Source organism: Rhea pennata, chromosome 3 (genome assembly GCF_028389875.1).
Source record: "Rhea pennata isolate bPtePen1 chromosome 3, bPtePen1.pri, whole genome shotgun sequence".
NCBI lineage: Eukaryota > Metazoa > Chordata > Aves > Rheiformes > Rheidae > Rhea > Rhea pennata.
Window position 1 is genome coordinate 26,000,228 of NC_084665.1, and position 19,171 is coordinate 26,019,398.

Sequence of the window (19,171 nt, forward strand, 5' to 3'; positions counted from 1 at the left end):
GGTGGTTGCTTACTCACTGGGTGTCTGTGCTATCTCCAGGCCTCAGGCGACAGCACAGCGGAAGGTGGGTAGCAAAGTTTTACTTGGAATTGGGCCTCCTGACTGGAACACTACTTGTTTAGTGTTTGGATGGGTGTTTGTCTAAAGCTGTACTCCTCCAAAGAACAATTTTTCACATTGGTTCTAGCTTCTTTTACATAGAGAAGCCAGTAAACGATTATATACAGTGCCAGCTTGAATCTTTACACTAATTTAAAAGCAGAAGTTTTGGACTTGCTGACTGATGATTTCCATATTTGGCTTATACTCAACTATTCAGCAGTGTCCCTGTCACACCTTAAAGTGCCTAATCCTTCAAAGTGGTAAAGATCAGCAGGGAAATGGGGATATATTTTTTGAAAGTTATTACATGAAACAGTTAAAGCAACAAAGTATTTGTTCTGTTTCATGTGTGCCTGTTATTAGTGAAGGACCACAGTTATTATTTCCTTCCCTTTACAAAAGGAAACTGTCACCTAAAGTTCCTCCCCTCCCTATTCTGATGGCAATGCATGAGGGATTAGGGTCAAGGCTTTACTGGCAGGAAAAAGCAATAGTAGCTTAACATGATGTAGAAATCAGTGCTGTCACCAGTTTAATGGTGTTTGTTTATTGGTTCATAAGAATGTATGTTCAGGGGTTAAGATACTTGTTTCAGTTCTTATTAGCATAACCTGTTAATGCTTAGCTATATTGTGTGATCTCTAAGCACTTAAAGATTGCTTTGTAAAATAGTAGATAAGATGGGTATTTAACAATCTTAAGATCTGCTTTAGTTGATTCCCCTTTGTCATGTGTCTTGCTTCAAGACTGTAGGCTAAAGAAATAATGTAGACTTTTCTAGAATAACAGTAGATGTTACACATCACTGTCTGGATTGTGATAGACAAAGGAAAAAAAAAAGCTAAGTCATTAAAAAAGACTACCATGACAGTTTATTAAAGTTTCATGCTGTGTATAAACATACAAGTGTGTGTGGGGACAAGGAGGTAAAAACAATCATGCACAGGTTTTTACTACTACTTGACCATGCTGCAGGGAGATAGATAGAAAAAAAGTCACTAGAACCACAGTTAAGACAAATGCCATCATAAGCAAATTTCAAGAGAATATTTCAGATGGACTTTAAAACAAGAACCACCCCAAACATAGTTTGTCACACAGCTCTACAGCTTAGAAAAGTTTCAGTATAAGTTAGAGGTTCAGAGAGACTAGTTCAAATTGCTCTGGACACTAGTAAAAACAGTATAACAACCACTGTTACTTGAGTTGAAGAGAAGTAAAGCATGGTTTCGTAGAAAAACCTTGCATCAGCTAACCTGGTGCTACAGGTACCATTTATCAAGATTTAACAGCTTTCCACATCATTTTATTTGTAAGAGATCTACAGGATACTTAAACATTGTTTAGGTCACAAAACACTGAGCAGCACAAAGGTTAAAACAAACTCTGTAGCTAATGTCAAATTACACAACAAGAATTTATATCAAAAGAATATTTCGCACTATTCCTTGACTCTTGACCCAAAACATTCTCATTGTGAACAAAGGAGTGAGAAAAGTTATGGGGAGAGGGATGGGAAGGGCCTCCCTGTAATTGATAAAATAATCTTGTATAAAGAAGTGTAATAGGTTTGAAAAGTCTGCTTTCTAGTTTGGCCTTCAACTTACTGGAAGTGTTTCACTGTTTGTAAAAGAAAAGTTACAGACTTGGTGTTGTCTTCCTGTCCTAGGTAAGTGAGATTCATTGATTTCTCTGAGCAAAGAAAGAGGTCTGTACTACATGCAGTCATCTCCTCCTGTGTTCACTTCATCCTTGGTTAATCCAAGAAGTGTTCTAGGAGCTTTAATCATTTGTTTTGAGCAAGCATTAGTGTCATCTTCTCAGAGAGTCCAATCAATAAAAGCCCAGGAGGGGAGGTATAAAAGGCCCATCCTAATATCATCTGTAAGCATAGCACAAAGTGTAGAGGCTGGACTTTCAGAATAATCCAGTTTTCATTTTAGGCACCTAATGAAATATTTTCAGGAATGCAGCACTCAAATCCTTCCAGAGAACTTCCTTAATGTAAATAGTGGACCCCAATAAAAGTCTTGCCCTGTCACTTAAAAAACACTGCCTTCATCACAGGTCCTAAGCTAAGCCTTACAGCAAAAGGACAGAGTAGGGAGGAAGCAGACAAGCTTGAGTTGTAGCTGTTTCTGACATATTAATTGCTTTATTGCTGAATTTGTTCCAGTACAAATTTCCTTTTCAGGTCTGACTAAATGATCGTTGTTGTAATGCATATAGGAAGAACCCCCTGTAGTAGCATGGTGGAAGCATAACTCCAGTCTGTGATGTCTGATCTTAATATAAGATGTCAAGGCATCACCATATGAGACTGTTCAGCCTTTCAAAGACAAGGTTCCAAGTTACACACAAATATTGAAAGAAAAATGTAAAGATTCAAGCTAGCAATTCTAGCATTTTTTCCATTATTCCACAAACATACAAGAAAAAAAATGGCACTATACTATGAAGCCTTGTCTCTACAAAACAGCAGTCTCCACGTTTTGTGCTTCAGCAATGTAGATTGGAAAGACTAAAAGCTTGTGACAAAATATAAAAAAAAAACTACAAAAGTTTTTAAAAATTGGTCAGTTGTTTAAAAAAAATCCTTATCTTTTCCATAATAAGATGTCAGTGTATGAAAATACACTTGCATGTTATTTTACCTTGACCTTTTCAGCAACATGCATAAAATAGTAATACAGGTGGCAAAGCACATCCACTGCTGTTTTAATATAGTAATGCTAGGAGACGGTACAAATTAGTTACAAAACAATAATACTGACAGTTTTGCATATCTATTAAGTTTAGTGAGGTAATGTTGACACTTCAAAAACTCATGTTACTTCTGCACTGCTTGTTTTTATTGCTGACTATTAATACTGAACATGATTTTTTTAAAACACACTGTACCTCAGCACATCTTAACACTGAGAAGACTATGATTTCATAATCATCCCAGACCTACCACTCAGTACAGTGCCCAAATTAAATTAAAACTTACACAAAGAAATTATACTTAAAATCCATGTACCACTGGAGTCACCTACATGATGGAGGAAAAAAATCCCATCTCCTGCTGAACATAATATTAGGTTCTCTTCACTGATGCCATTTCCATGAATTGAAAGAAAATAAATATTGCCACCAAAGTTTCCTGTGGTCTATTTTCTAGTACAACTTTAAATTAAAGTCCACAAGCTAATATAGTCCCATTCCTTCTTCCTTCCAATGAAGTGCAGGTAAAGTGCAGCAGGAAGCATCAAGGAAGCCCTCTGTCCAGCTTATGGCTTTGCTAGATGCGGAGCTGATAGCCCACCTCGTTGAGCGTAGCCAGATCTGCTTTCTTGTCCACTACTGCAGGCCTGCAAGCAAAGGAGGAAAGAGGGAGCTGCTCAACAGCAATCTGACACCGCTGTGCACTTTTCAGACCAGGACCAGTTTACTTCAAAATAGGACTGCATACATCTAACTAAGTTTCTCATCACAAGCACAGTCCTCCTGAATTTCCATCATGTAAACAAGCATTACGTGAGCTAGTCATGTAGGTTCCCTCTGAAGTGAAGCACTTGCAAAGAACAAGTCACCCCATCCAAAGGTAGGTGAACTAAGACTGAGAGTGCCCTCCCACATCTGCCTTGAGAGAGAGCCTAAATGACTAGATTAGACTAGACACATCACACTCTTCAGCTAGCCCAGAACAGGACTCCAGCTTTTAGAATAAACAAAAACTGTTGAGAGAAGCTGAAAACAAGCCAGCAAGGCCTCTTACATGGTCACAGTTTGATGTCCCTCTGACCCTGCTGTTTCCTCTTGGTGAGGTCTGTGTGAAGGTCTAGAGCCAGCCAAATAGAAAACACAAGATGAACTCTTTTAGCCTCCAGGCATCTTATATTTTGATAAAGAAAAAACATTCACTTAAGTGAATACACCCATACATGTATACTGGCAGGTCATGTAAGTCAAGTAACAACCTTAGGCAAATGAAACCTTTAGAACTAGCAGTCTCCCTATTTAGGGAGCAATGGAAGAAATCCTGCAACAAAATCAATAAAGCTAAATAATGCCAGTGCTTTATAGTCTGTGGAAGTATCTAATCTGTGGGTTTATTCCAGGCTTCCAGCTATTTTCACACTAAGCCCTATGTTTACTTTCCTTAAAAAAGACAGTAAGGTTCTCCCAGCAGTGTACAGTGTATCCACTTAACCGCAAAAACACCACTAAAGCCTGAGCAGTAAAATCTCAAGTTGGTAAGTGCTCCAGCACCCTCTTCTCCTACAGCTGGTTTTCCAGCTCTTACGCATACCTTTTACTCACTGTGCTGCAGATGTGACCTGTGTTTTTGCACATGCAAAGCCAGTATTTAACTCCTCAGTCCATGCAGCCTTGTCCCACTTCTGCAGTACTCACTTTAAGCCACTAGCCTATTACTTAGCTTACTGAAGAAGTCTTTACCGGGCTCTATCACCTGCAGGAAGGAGTTGCACCTGAGGAGACCTTGAGATTATTCACACAGTGAATAATGATGCTCCCTTTCTTCCTTCCTCAAATATAGGAAAGAATCTTCTAACCTTTCCACTCCTTTTTCCTCCCCCCGCCACCTCAAAACACAGTTTCAGTTAAAGCAAACCTGGATGGTTCTACTTTCTTCCATGATCCAAGAGAGATGGGGAGGCACTGCATACCTGTGCAGACCACGCTCTTTACGCTGCATCACAATCCTCTAGCTACATGCAGACTGTCCTCTTTAGTGTTTCTCTCTGCAGAGCATTTGGAAAAGGTAAGGACTTGTTGGAGCAGAGGCTTCAGAGCCCCTTTTCTCCTCGGCTAGACACTGACCTGAAGCAGAACGTCCCCTACACAGTGATTATGGCTACAATCGAACTGCGTGCTCTCAAAGCACCAGGGGAGCAACACTGCTCCACCTTACATGGGTAACTCTGTTACACTAGCTGAAAGGTCCAGGCAGCATCTCTGTCCAAAGTGCCCCTATGAACATCTGAAGCTGTCCATAGCTGCTTGGTACACAGCATCCATGGGCTGTCTTCACTGGATCTGCCTGGTTTTGAATCTGCTTGAATAACCAAACACACTGTATTAACAGAGCTAGCAACTCCAAACTGCCTTTCAACAGCTAAATTAGGCCAGAAGTATACAAGTCTGCGTTGCTTTGACATTCACAGAGCACGCCTGTGTTAAGCCTCAAACATTAAAATGAAGAGGAAATACCTCTGGTGAATTGACATTTAGGAGCAGAAATTGCTTCATGCTGTCACATTACAATCCCTCTCAAACTCAGATTAACACTCCCAGACTCCTCCAGCTCCAAAATTCTGCTACTGAGCAAAACAAGGCTTTCCCTGTCCCAGCACTTGGGCTTGCAATCTACTGCAGCCTCCTACCTTTGGACATAAAAGATGATGGACAACTGGACACAGTAAAAGCCCACTGCTGATGTGGGAGAGTCAGCTAATGAGCTGCTGCAACCTGACTACACACCAGTCTCCTGGGGGGAACATACTGCTTACTGTCCCCCACGTCCTGCAAGATACCCTACGTGCCCTGTATGCTCAACAGGAAGCACTTGCAGGATACAGTGCTAATTGAAATTTGCCTTTAAATATCAAACAAAACAAGTATTAAGTGATTTTCAGTAGAAAACAATAGCTGGGGAGATTCTTTTCCATAGCATGAATTCAGCTGTGCTACATAATTAGGAATGCTCATGCATAATCTAACCTTATTATAGTTTACTTGTAACTATGCTCAGTGCAGAAAGAATTAGAAGGGATTTGGTTCTAAAAGCCTAGATTACAATTCTCCTCTTTAAAGGGTTATGCAGTTTGCTAACAAACGACAGAACAAATGAAGATACCCATTTGGTCATTTACAAACCAACTGCTCTTTGAAAGTCTGAATGCAAAGACACTGGCTCTGTCTACAGCAGCAAGTAGTGCAGTCCAGCAGAAGTGGATGTGCTAATGACCTGATAGCCTTGCGCTATCCGTATTCTGGTGGTTTTACATGGGAAGGGCTCTAGTCTTTTCCCAATGTGCTACATGTGCATTAGCAGCTGAAACACATCAGGCACACACCTGCCAGCCCAGCTTCATCCAAAAGCAGCCTGGTTTTTATATTCTGAGACTGCTCTGCAACAGTAGTCAAAGCATGATAGGAGACACCTATTTTGGAAGCACCTCCTGTCCAGGCTGAAATGCTATCATTAACTTACCAACGGTAACCACAAGCATTTACGTAACATGACCAGTGAGGAACCAGGATGACCAGCTAAAGAGCTGAGCCAGCAGAATCCACCAGTGCCTCTAAGCCTCGCTTTAGCCCTTGTCCTCCAGAGAACAAACCAGCAAAGCCATGACAGTTCACCATGCTGAACTCCAAGTATTTGTCACTGGGAGGTTTTCCCAGGAGGCCCGTATAATTGATTGTTGGCAAAAAGCAGGCAGTAAGTTTGCAGGTGAACCCTCTCTCTCTACAATAAATGCCTTCTTAAGCCCCTGCCTGCTCACACTAGAGCAAAAAGCTTCTCTCCCCCTCCTCTGTAAGCTCTAAAAAGCTATAATTAGACCATGCAACTAAGATTCATAGAGACAAGATGCAGTGTCCACAAGCAGTGCCATTATCTAGTAGGAAATTCAGCCTAAAAAATTGTGTCTAAAAGTCTGTCCTTTTTTATGCGTAACATAAGGCTTCTCACTGCAGTAAGATTCTCGCGGATCCCATCAATATATAGAAGAAAATACCCAATTTTGCCTCTCTTATTTCCTACCCCGTCAACTGTAGTTTGGTATGCACCACTCAGCTCACCCCTTAATGCCCTTCAGACCTCAGGGGCCTCCTGCAGCAGCGGGCAGAAACCAGCAGAAGCTTGACTTTGGAAACGAAATGGTTGCATCACCAGCAGGAAACTCCCTACAGGCTGCAGTGTCACTGCCTCATTGCTAAAATAAACCCTCTGGGAAGTCCCACTAGATGCCTATATACCCAGTCCCCATGGGACCAGTGGGAGATGGGTGCTCCAGGAAGGTACATGCATGTTTTGCATTTCTTTGGTATCAAACTAGCTTTCAAAATCCAGCCTTCAGTGACTCATTCCCAAGTGTTAACAAAATGCACAGTTACTGAAAGCGCTGTCACTTCATGCAACCTTTTTCAACTGAAGTGTTTGAACACCAACTCATTTCACTCGCAGGAAGTCCAGGTTTCAGAGGAGTGTTCCCACTCTCGTAAGAGTCAGTAAGAGCAGCCCCTAGGAGAGGATCAGGCCAGTTCTGAGGAGCTCAAGTTCAACATCTAGATCTGATACCCAAAATTCCCAGGCTTGGAGTAGGTACCCCAGTCTGGAAGTGCCTGGGTTACAGACAAGTTCCAAATCACCTCTTCATTGCCAGCAGAAAGGACTCCAGCAGTGTTAAGGCCATCTTGCACGTGCCTACAGACCGCTCTTCGGCTTTATTCGTACAGCATTCCCAAGCAGTTCCCACTCCAGGCTCAGCACCAGTCCTAACAGGCCGCCTCCACAGCCCAGCACCTGCAGATTGGTGCCAGCTGTCTTTTTGAGTTCAGGAAGTTAAATATCCTAAGTTTCTATGTTAGGATAGCAGACCGGGTTATGACTGGCAGCACTGAAGTTTTTCTTGCTGTGACCAACCTAGCAGGCATGGATTGACTCCCATCACCTCCTCAAAATGAGGAGACAATTTAACGCTGCTACAATAGCCACTGACTTTGGTGCATGCAGCTCTAAAAACTGCCCTAGGCATGACTCACTGCTATCCAAATGTCTCAGAACAGCAGCCTCAGTGCGCCTTGCAGTGACTTCCACCTGGGACCCCGGCTGTTCTGAATACTCACTGCCCCACAGGCAGACCACTGCAGCAGCAGCATTTAGGTGAGTCAAGGGAGACTGAGAACCATGAATCTCTCTGCTCTTCAGCTATTCAGTGAAGAGTCATACAGAGGAATAATTTATTCTCTAAAGGGGAGGGGAAAAATAAATAAAAATGCCTCAGGTTTTTCCTGCCTGGAATTTTATAATACCTCCTACAGACACTCCTCCAAGCAAGCTGACAAACTCTAATTAAAAGGCCAATTTGACACCATCACTAGGCTATTCCCACTCTGTTTCTTAAAGTATTTTACAAACAGCCTTACTCTATGCCCTGAAGATGAACAGAAATCATCCCTATCTTACAGTGGCAAGCTGAAGCATAGAGAAGCAACAGGACCCACCAACGTTCATACAGCTGAGCAGCAGCAATGTAAAGCTGATTTGTCAAGCACAAGCCTCACGTTTTAACCTTTAAAAAATCCTTCCTATAGCTTCTAACAGTTAGCAACTGCATCCGTGCAGAGACCTGTATCTTGCTGAGAACCAATTTCATAGATGGATAACTGGAGGCACAAGGAGGCGAAGGCTTGAGTATTCCCATGACCAAGGCACAGCGTCACTCTCCCAGAGCATCCCACTGGGTAAGTAGGGTGACTCGGTGCCACCCAGCAGCCCCAAAACAAGGACTATTTGCATGGCCATTCCCAAAATAGCTCTAAGGGGCTGCTAAAGATACGTCAGCCTGCCTGGAGTTGCTGAAGGCTCTTTTGCCCCACTCTTGCTTCCAAGCATGCTGGTCCAGGCTTGTGAGGGGGCTGCGCAGGACCTGCGGGGCTCTCATGCAGCTGCAGAGCACAGCCTCTGTCTCCTGCTTTCAGCATTGCAACTATAGTTGGGTCCTGAGTCACCATTATACAAGACCAAGGTTTTATTTTAGAATAACACAGTCCACTCAAGATGCAGGGCAAGACAGCTGAATAACTGAGCAGCTAATGGGTGCTGAAACCATTACAAGCCCCAGTGAGGCTACTCGTACTTCTCTTATCCTTGCATCTTATAAAAGCAAAGCAGCTGAGAGGCAGCCAACTGCTACAGAACAGCCACGTACTTAGCAGTTCTCCACGAAAGCCAGCTTAACTGGCTTGTCTTCCCAGGCCCAGCAAGACTCTCCAAATGCATGTGATTTACTCCAGCAACTGCAGCAGCAGTTTTAGAAACTCAAAGATTAAACTATCCCTCAAAGAGAATCTAAGCAAAGAATCTGGAGTAGCAGGGCCTATTACAACTATAACCATCCACATGCTAAGCAAGGAGCTCTTGGTGATAGACCTGAAGTATTGTGGACTCGGTATGAATTCACATGGAAAAATAAAAGCCCACTGTGAAATCACCTGCTGCTGAAGTATCTTAAAGTTATCTTTAGAAAGCAAATCTCATGTCTTTGTTAGCTGCTTTAAAATAAATAAGTGCTGAGACAGACAGGGAGCCTATTTAAAAAGCAATGATCATAAATATGCAGCTAAGCTGGGGCACATATAGGCTTTCACAAGGGTCAGCCTTCTGGCACGAAGCGTGCAGCTGGAATGCAGCTCTTCCACATCTAATGCATGAGTGCCTGAATCACTGGTGTCTGTAAAAAGCCCATGACCTGAAGGCATAACTTTATCCATTTAGAGGTGTCATGTGCAGTTAATCCATCCTTCCACACACAGTTAAAGGGAAACAATTAATTGCCTACTATATGTGAGAGGTGATCGTTTTTTAAACCACTTAAAGTATCCAAAGTGAGTGATATTTCTGCTTTGGCAAGAAGAGAAAAGACTCGTTTTTTCATATTCCCTGCAAGGTGGGCAGTTCACAGTGAAAACTGCTACATCAGCAGAACAGCCCAATAAAGCTAATCACAGAGAATCTTTTTTTTTTTTTTTTTTTTTTTCCCCTCAATCTGAGTGACCATGATAGCAAGGACACCTCACCATCACAAGGAGGTAGGTACTACTGTTCTTAAGTCTTCCCTTAAGTGTGATCAAACTACCTTCCTTTCTGTAAAGGCCTCCCACACCCCAAGCTAGGTTCTTAGGTTTCTCCAGAACGGGGATTGTACAAAAGCTGAAAAAACTAGCAAGATGAAACATGCATTTCTACAGTCGTCCAACACTAAGTAGAGTAAGACTGAAAAGAAGTCATCCAGGCCTCAAAGGACACTGCACAGAAGAACAGGCAGGGAGCTGGTAAGTCGCAAACGCAGCAACACCAGGACATCAGCAGTACTGGCCTCTAGAGCTCCACAAGTAGCCAAGATACTTGCTGCAGTTTTCCCGTACATGCCAGTGAGTGTATACGTATTTTGCACGGTAAAATAACATCACCACCCTCAACTTTTGACTCAGTGACGGCAGCACCAACAGCGCAGGAATACTCACGATTTGTCTCTTCTGCCCGCTCGTCTCTGAGGGCTGGCCTGCCTTCGGCGAGGGGACAGCGACTTACCCCGTGATCTCTCTTTGACCGGAGAATGGGCACTTGAGGGTTTCAGAATCTGCAAGAGATGGGGGAGGGAAGGAAACACCATTCAATACAGGCAATGATTCATTTAAAAAGGTTATAGGGTACCAGGGGTGACATACAAAGAGCCTTTAGTCCCTTGGGTCAAACCCTGCCTAGATTAAGAGATACTCAAAGTTGATACAGTGTGATAGCTGTTCAGGGGTCCCTTGCAAAAATTGTTTGGTGTCACCAATTAAGTTCCCAATTAAATATAATTAAAAAAAAAAAAAAAACACAACACACATCCACAGATTTCTTCAGAGCTGGCAACAACAAGGAGTGAGAAAAACTGCTTTGACCCTCAAATGAAGGGGTCTCACACAGCCAAATCACATTCTCCAGCTTTTCCCTCTCCGTACAAAGGCCATCTGTATGTACAGCAGGTGGTTGATTCTCTGGGACTGTGAGGCCTTTTAGAAGTCTCTTATCCATTCACACATTTCCCTACATCCCCCCAGTTACTCAAAGCTCCAATGTCTATCAGTACCATATTCATACTTTGTGCTGTTTTCAAAGACCTGATGCTTCAAAGCCAGCACCCTTGCAATGCAGGGACACTTACAGCTCTGATTCTGACCTAGCTCGTGCAAACTGCTGTGGCTGACTTCAGGGGGGCAGGACTGCATTAAGCACAGTCTCACCCCGTGTGCAAAGTTAGATGCAGGCTCAGAGCCTTGGTCCTGACCTTGAGACATTGACGCGGACTGGATTCAATGTCACACCTCAGCACAAACACCAGCTCATCCTCCTGTCAAACACCAGTACTTAAGTTCAGGAAATTTTCCTTCCACACACACTTATTTCACTAGAGCCCTGTTTGCTCTCTAGAGGGAATTGAAAGCACATTAATAGAGAAGAAGAGAAAAAAGCTTTATTATGTGCGTGTTTGAGCATGTTTGCCTAAGATTACAGTACAGTACAAGTTAGCCTAGATCCCAGTCCATGCTGGTCATGCTGCCTAACGGACCTCTGGCTATGCTAGCAGGACCACTTTGGCCATACCCCTTCCTGGTACGTCAGCCTCCTTCCCCCACAACGGCAACTGCGGCGAGCCTTGGGCTTCTCTGCTGCCACCAGTTGCCCCAGCTGGCAACTCACTTCCCTCCCTCTGTCCCCACATCCACAAAGAAGATCCCCCATTAAGCTGTCGGGTATAAGAAATAGAGACTCTTCATACTTAAAAACTGAAGAAACAGTCACCTTTCAAAGATCTTGCTAAAATAAAAGGATGTTTCCGAATCAGCCACAGGGTAGACTCACCTCAGGCAGAGCTTCCAGCTCTGAGTCCCTGCTTGTACAGAAGAGCAAGGCAAATAGGACACCTTTCATGTTCACAGCGTAATACATGCTTACACTGGCACCGATCAAGTGCAACAGGTCATTTCATGTTTAAAACACAAGCACGGAAGAGACTCAGCATGGTACGTCTTGGTACGTCCAACTACCATGCCTGATGGCTAGCAGACACAGTCCTCTTACCAATGGGAACCTCGAACTGGCACCACATGTGTATAAGTGGCAGAGACTGAGAGTCACCTCACGTCTTCCTCTTGTCCTCCAAAACTCCTTGGCCAGGGTAGGAGAGGTGGCAGCAGGGGCTGCAGCTGCCAATCCCGCTGCTCAGGCAGCACTCCCACTCCAAAATCAGGGCCAGGGGCATGTCCCTTAGCACCCCCTCCCAAAAAAATGCACACAGCTGCTGCACATGAGCCATTCCTCAGCAGAGCAGGGAACAGCAACCCAGAATAACTTGGACCTGACTCCACATACCTCTACAGCAGATCCAGCCCCATACTTGGTGAGTGCACCTGCTCTGCTCTAACTGCCAACAGATGGTTGGAAAGGCATCAAACCCCATTTCACTGCAACTGAAACCAGCTCCTCATTCACACCAGTCCTTGAGGCAGGGTCATGAGCTGTAGCCAAATCCTCGAAACGGGTGGCAGCTCTCATCTTTCCCCTTTCTCTCATGTTTCCCCCCCCCCAGCCCACTCAGTCTGACCAGCCAGCAGGGAAGCACAAGCCTTCTAAGGGTTCATTTTCCTCACCCTTCCCATGTAATCTTCTTCCCAATTTAGCCCAGTAACAGACCCTGCTGCCCCTGTCCACTGATGGTGGGATGCATGCAGCGAAGGGGTGAGCCCAGCAGCACGCTCTGAGAGGAGAAGTCATCCACTACAACAACATGTGCTTCCCATATCCTGGGGATAGCTGGTTATCGCACTTTAAGTGGGACTCCTCTGCAGACTTAATTTTGCATTGCTAATCGGATAGAGAAGAAGGCTGCCTTTCGTATGCTGCAGGAGCCACCACTTGCTAATGCTCTGCTGGCCTAGTTAGGAGCACGAAGCAGTGCAATATCTCAGTAGCATCCACCCACTCTGCCCACCACAACTACCCAGTTGTGTCACCTTCCTTCCTCTGCTCCCCCAGTCCCCTGCAAGGATCAGCTCATGCCCTCAGCAGAGGAGAGGGACCCGAGAAGCCCCATTTTGGGGAGTACAAAGGGAACAGGAGATGGCCCTAATCCCAGGCCACTGCAGGTGACAATTTCAGATGTGCCTTGATCTCACCAGCTGTGAATCAGCCCAGCTACAGCTTACTGCCCTCGACTGCCGGCACTCGGCACGTGTTTCAGCAGTCTCAGGGCATCCCTTGAACCTCAGCTGGCCGAGAAGGACAGCAAACAGCAGAGATCCCCTCTGGTGACCAAGGCATGCACCTACCCTACCAGCAGCCATGGACCCAGCCCAGATTCACTAGCTCTTCCTGGCCACCTTCTTCCAGACACAGCAGGAAGCAAACAAATACCGACCCGCACTTTAGCTCCTTGCACCCAGGGACAAGTATAGGGTTCAAGTGTTTCCTAAAATGAAGGACAGATCTTACAACTAAGCAAAATACATAATCTGGCGTGCTTGAAAACACACTGGAGTGTAGGAGAACCACCAAAATGGATTTAAACACAATCCCAGCCTACCTGAAGCATTTTCACCTCCCTTGGACCAGAGTCAGTCTGTTGAAGCAGAGCACAACCACCTTTGCAGGATCAGACAGAGCACACTCATTTCAGAGTACATCATAAGGAAATCACAGCCCAGACACACAGACCTACCTTCATTCGCATATCCCTAGCAAATTTCTCCAGCTCCTTCCTGACATCTGTGCGCATCATCTTGGATACATTGAGGACCAGTTGTTTCCACTCAATGGGCTGAAAGCTGTGCGGCTCATGCGGGACATATAATCCAATTTTTACTTTTTTCACTGAATGTAAATACTTCTTGTAAGAGTCTTCAAATTCAAAGATGAGGTCACTCAGAGTTCGGTAAGTTAAAGGTTTGTCCATCAAATCTGATCGCCTGCTCATGCCCAGTGACCCATACCGGCCATTGCAGTAAATCCCAAGCACCACATGATGAAAATAGTTCCCTGAGAAGTGGGTTTTAAAGCTGATGGGGAATCGTTCCACGGAGGGCTGCCCATTGGTTAAGTATCTGGTGTGCACTGCATCAAGGCAACAACAGAGTTGTGAAGGGGACAAAACAGAATTACATCTGTAAGACACTTCCAGCTGTTTTAACTGCCAAAGGCTACGCTTTCTTACAAACACAAATTCATTCTCATTGTGCCCCAGAAACAGTAAATACTGCTAATACCCGTTATACTGTTTGGAGGATAAGATGCAATTATTCAGCCAGGAAAGGGCCTGACTCTTAACTATGCTTAGGGCAAAGGGTAGGAGGGAAGAGTGATCAGTTCAGCATGCCAGAGAAGAGACCAGAATAATAAGGGGACTCTCTTATTTGATACCAATCCCAAATTCCTTTGCTCCAAAAAGGGAACAGCGTCTCCCTCAGTTCCATGTTGGAGCTTGGTATGGCTCAGGTTATTGATTCTCATGTTCACACATCTCTGCAGCCTTCAAACAGTACTAAAGGTCAGAATTTATTTCCCTCCAGGGCAAGAGCTCTAGCTTTCGAGCTATACACAGACCCTCGGCCTGGCAACTCCTGCAAAAGGCATATTATACTTTGCATATTATACTTGCAATCCATTGCTGGGATGTAGTAAATAAAAGCTCCCAAGTTCCCAGTTCTCTCCAGATAAGTACACATAGCCAGGCATAGACATTAACAAATAAACAAAAACCAACCCACCCAGAGTTTGTTCCTGAATTGGTGGCCAGCTATTTCGAATGCACCATGTGAAAAGTCCAGGGACCGACATTTGTAACAGCGTAATATATGACCTTGGTTAGAAACTACATGTTGGTCCAATCCACTTCCTTAGGACCGTGATAGCTCTTGAAAACAGAGGAGAGATTCAGATTCCCTCACGCGAATCAGCTTGCGTCAGTGCTTACGTTTTGTGCGGCTCCCTGCTGTTAATCCACACTGACAGCTGAAATCCACCCTCGCTCCAAGGGCTGACACCCACCGAAGGATTCCCAGGCCCTCCAGACAGCAGCCTTCTTTCCCTTCCAAGGCCAAGACCGCGGGGATGGCATCACCTGCACCGCGTTGTTTCCTCTCTCACCACACCAGCAGCTGTGGCTTGGCGCCTGCCCTACTCCCACGCCACATGAATGCAGACAGGAGGGCTTTCTGGCAACTGTTTCGGGGGCTGAGCCAGGATCACTGAGGACAAATGCTGCTGCTGCTTCAGCAGCTCTCTCCCTGGGACCTGAGCACAGAGAAGGAGACAGTGAAAGCCCCAGGCTGCAGAGGGCACAGGCAAAGCCAGCAATCAAGTTACCATCATCCAAGGGAAGGTGGAGGGATGCCAGGAAAAGGCTAGGGTGAGATGCTCCAGCCTGGGGTCTGTGCAGAGGCACACGCTGTAATTCAGGAGTCATTCCCCCAAAGTCAACGCAGTCAGAGCAGTTAACTATGAAGTGAAACTTCACAGTTTCACTGGCTAGACCTGCAGCTAGACTAGCTAGACTAGTTTCTAGTTTCACTAGAAACTGGCTAGACCTGCAGCACCTACTAGGTTACCACTGCCACAGTCTGTAGAGCTGAAAACTGGGGTCTGTCCCCTCTGCAGTTTCAGGGACCAACTCAGGCCTGCTGAACATGGAGAAAGTCTCTGTTCCTCACTCCTCTCCACTCTTCTCAAACTGTTTTAATGCTCCTTTCCTCCCAGACAGCACAGAAACTAAGCACGCACAAATCAGCAGCTCAGCTCACACGGCAATCATCAATCCCACAGAGCCCTCCTGGGTCAAAACAGTACTGCAGCAGAGCCAAGATCCAGGCCCAAAACCTCGGAAAAACAGACCTGACAGCCCCACTGCGCTCTCCTGCGGCTCTACCAGGACAATTCTGTGTGGCCAAGCCAAAAATCTCTACGAATTCAACGCAGAGAAGGACTGATCAGCAAAATATCACCCACCAGCATCCCCTCCACCCTCACATCCAAAGAGGTCTTTAATAGCACTTGCACAGCTGAGATGGCCTTGGAGGTTACTCTGAACATTCACCCCGTTGCAGCCTGCCTTCCTCACCAAGCCTGCACATGAGAGCCTGTCAGCTGCCTGAAAACTTGAGAAAACAAAAAGACTTTTTAACCAGTATCATTAAAAAAAGAAAACACACACACAAAAAATTCAGGCTTAGTTCCAGTTGTGCCCAGCCTGACACCTCACCACAACACCAGTACAACACCCCTAGATTCTGCTCCCCATCAGCACTGAGTATTTGACCTCTCTTCTTTACAGGGATGCAGAAAAAGCATCCAGTGGCCCTCATCTGTTTCCAAGGCATTTTCTCAGGAAGATATGTCACCCGTCTGACACTTGCCAAAATTCACACTTTCAAACTCTTCAGCCAAAGTGAACACAGCTCAGAAATGCAGTACTGAGATTCCTGAAAAATGCCCATAATCTGAGGTCAAAGGTACTGATTAAAAAAGCAAACATGACAACAAACAAAACGTCACACTCGTTGGCCACATCTTCCAGGACAACCACAGGTAAGCTTCTGGGTTTGATGTCAAGCGTATTTAGTTGTGCTCAGTGCTAGATGTCATAAGCTTTAGCAGCTTTTTGGAGAAATGCTTAGAAGGCATAGGAACAAACAGTGCTGTGTGTCTAGCATACATGGTGCACTTTGGTATCTGCGCAACAGTAAATCCAGACAAGTGCATAGAGCACAAGTGCAGCATGCAGAACACCTCACCAAGCCAATGTTAGATGCACCCTCCTTTGACCATCTACTAGCCCGTCTAGACTAAACAGGAATGCCATGTACCAATTATAAAAGCTTACTCTGGTTTTAACTACACTAACACCAATGAGAAATACCTCTGTTGCCTTCAGTGGTCTTGTTGGATCTCTGTTGCATCAACACCACTCCAAAAAAAAAAAAAAAAAAAAAAAAAATCTCACATCTCACACACTGTCAGCAGTAGTATTGAAGATTATAAATATACTGCAAGGTCAGAATCAGACCCTGCACTATTACACCAACTGAAAAATTCAGCCTACAGTCACCTCATTTAAAAGGTCACCCAGCTCAAGGCCTTTAAAGGAACATCCTGTATACATCAAAGTCAGGTTACAATAATTTCTGTCCTATAGATGGATTCTTGTGGAAGCTCATTGTATTTATTACTCTGTGCAACTGAAAAAGCAGTGTCTTTTATTAACACCTATGAAGCTTTCAAACATCACCGCTATTTTTCCCTTCATTATGAAAGGGTTTTCTCTCAGTACCCCGAGTACCTTTCTATTAAATTCACACAAAGCTTTTGTGGCCACCAGCACACACACACTTCTACCACAAGGTCTTGGAGAAGCTGCAATTTAATCTCATTAAATACTAGGTAGGAGTAAATCTTTTGAGGAAGAAAATTACCCATCAAACAACTCTGCAACAACCACTGTGGAAATTAACCTTTAGATACAAGGTGCTTCTGCTAAGTGACTAGTTAATGAGAGTCTCCACTTGAGATGAAATACACAGGAAACGGGCTGGAAAGGCACATCAGATCTTCCCTTCTGTCATGTATCATTATTATTTCTTTTCTTGTCTGCTTTGCCCAAGTAGAACTGTATTGTAGCAAACAAAAGGCAATGACACACCAATGCCACAGTTGTAATCACATTTTTGAGCTAGGGCTGTAACTGCAGGATTGAGAGTCAGGGAGTAAATTATGTGCCACAATATAAAAGCAGCGCAGAGCAGGAAAGGGCAAAAGCAGCTTTAATGGAAGCCCTGGGGCCTCCAGATTCTGGGCCCTCGTGTAAATCAAAGCGGTTTCCCCAAGGCTTGTCCCTCAGGGCTATGCAGCAGAAAAGAAACAGTACTGACAGATGCTAGCCTCCTCAGAGACCACCTAAGAGGGATACCAATCTTCTACCTTGCCAGCTCCCTGCCCTGATACCCCTCCTCTTCCCCTACTCCCTCACACCAGAGAGCACAAGAGGACAATACCCAGAGCTCCATCGAGGTCTTTGTACACCACTAGCACAGGAGCTAGGAGAGCTCGTCTCCATCTCTCAGAAATTCCCCAATCCATCCTGACTCTGAGCTCTTCTGCAGCCTCACGTTAGTCATGCTACTTCAATTTTTCCATCCCAGAGAGACATTAATGCCTGCTAGCCATGGATTAGGTAACTAATGGGTTCTGCTCTTATATCCCAGGAAGCCGGTTTCAAAAACAATGCATTAGCATCAAAGGAGAGAGGGAGGAACTGGACACAGAACACGCAACGTTATTGAAGGGGGACAGTCCACTGGCATAACACAGTATGGGTCTACTAACAGTCTTTCTCGAACACAAACACTGCTAGCAGCCTGCAGAGAGCCCAATCCCCCATTCCATACACTGCCACTACCACCCTGCAAATCAATACAAGCACACCGTGCACTGAGCCACGGGTTGTGCATTTCCCTTAGCCCCATCAACCCTCCACTCAAACTCCTGCTTTTAGCTCTAGAGACTTTTTGATCCTCATCCAGCATGCCAAAGCGAATAGGATCAGGATCTGACCCCCAAAGACGTCATCTCCCTGACATGCTTCCATCTATAGCTGCGATTCTGCCACATTGCACCTTTCCCCAGGGAGCACCACTGAGATGAAGGGAATCACAGCCACCATGGAGGCAGCAAATGTTTAACTACACAGCAAAGATGAGCAGCAATTTTGGATACTTGACTTTCCAATATGCTATACCAATATATTAGTTCATCCTACGCAGCCCACCACTGTGGCTCCAGGTGATCCTACAAGATTGTTCTGCTTGTAACTTTACCCCAGGCGTTAGGGGTTGCTTGGGGTTTGGCACGATTGGGGTGCAGACAGTGCTTGCTGTTATTTTAAGAGGATTTATTTTCAAGCCTCCATTGCTTTGATGATAAGCACACATCAAAAAAACCTCAAACCCAACTTCCTGACTTAAACACCTTACCTAGTTTTGATCCTTGGGGACATTCAGAGCTCAAATACAAGTAAGACTTTGGACCCAAAACCTGTACTCTGGCCACTACATGGATTTTTCTGGGCAGTGGAATAAATGATGAGCAGTAGCCCTAGTCAGTACAAAAAAAAAAAAAAAAAAAAAAAAAGGGGGGGGAGACTTAGCCTGAGTTAGCCTCGGCCCCAGCAAGCTGGGAGCCAACAAGTCACTTCTAGAACAGTGGAGCAGAAACAGGCAGTAGCTGCTCCTTTTTAAATCT

General features: G+C 44.8%; 1 protein-coding gene across 2 annotated transcripts in view; it reads right to left on the reverse strand.

The window, feature by feature from the left end:
* Nucleotides 1–3,369: 3,369 nt before the first annotated feature.
* VASH2 (vasohibin 2) overlaps nt 3,370–19,171 on the reverse strand; it is a 37,293-nt gene continuing 21,491 nt past the window's right edge. For both annotated transcript variants that reach the window (XM_062573573.1, XM_062573572.1), the window contains 3 exons: nt 13,602–13,983; nt 10,363–10,478; nt 3,370–3,455 (listed from right to left, as the gene is read on the reverse strand). In XM_062573573.1, the coding sequence (XP_062429557.1) occupies nt 3,386–3,455; nt 10,363–10,478; nt 13,602–13,983 (568 nt within the window). In that variant the 3' untranslated portion in view covers nt 3,370–3,385. The remainder of the gene's footprint in view (nt 3,456–10,362; nt 10,479–13,601; nt 13,984–19,171) is intronic.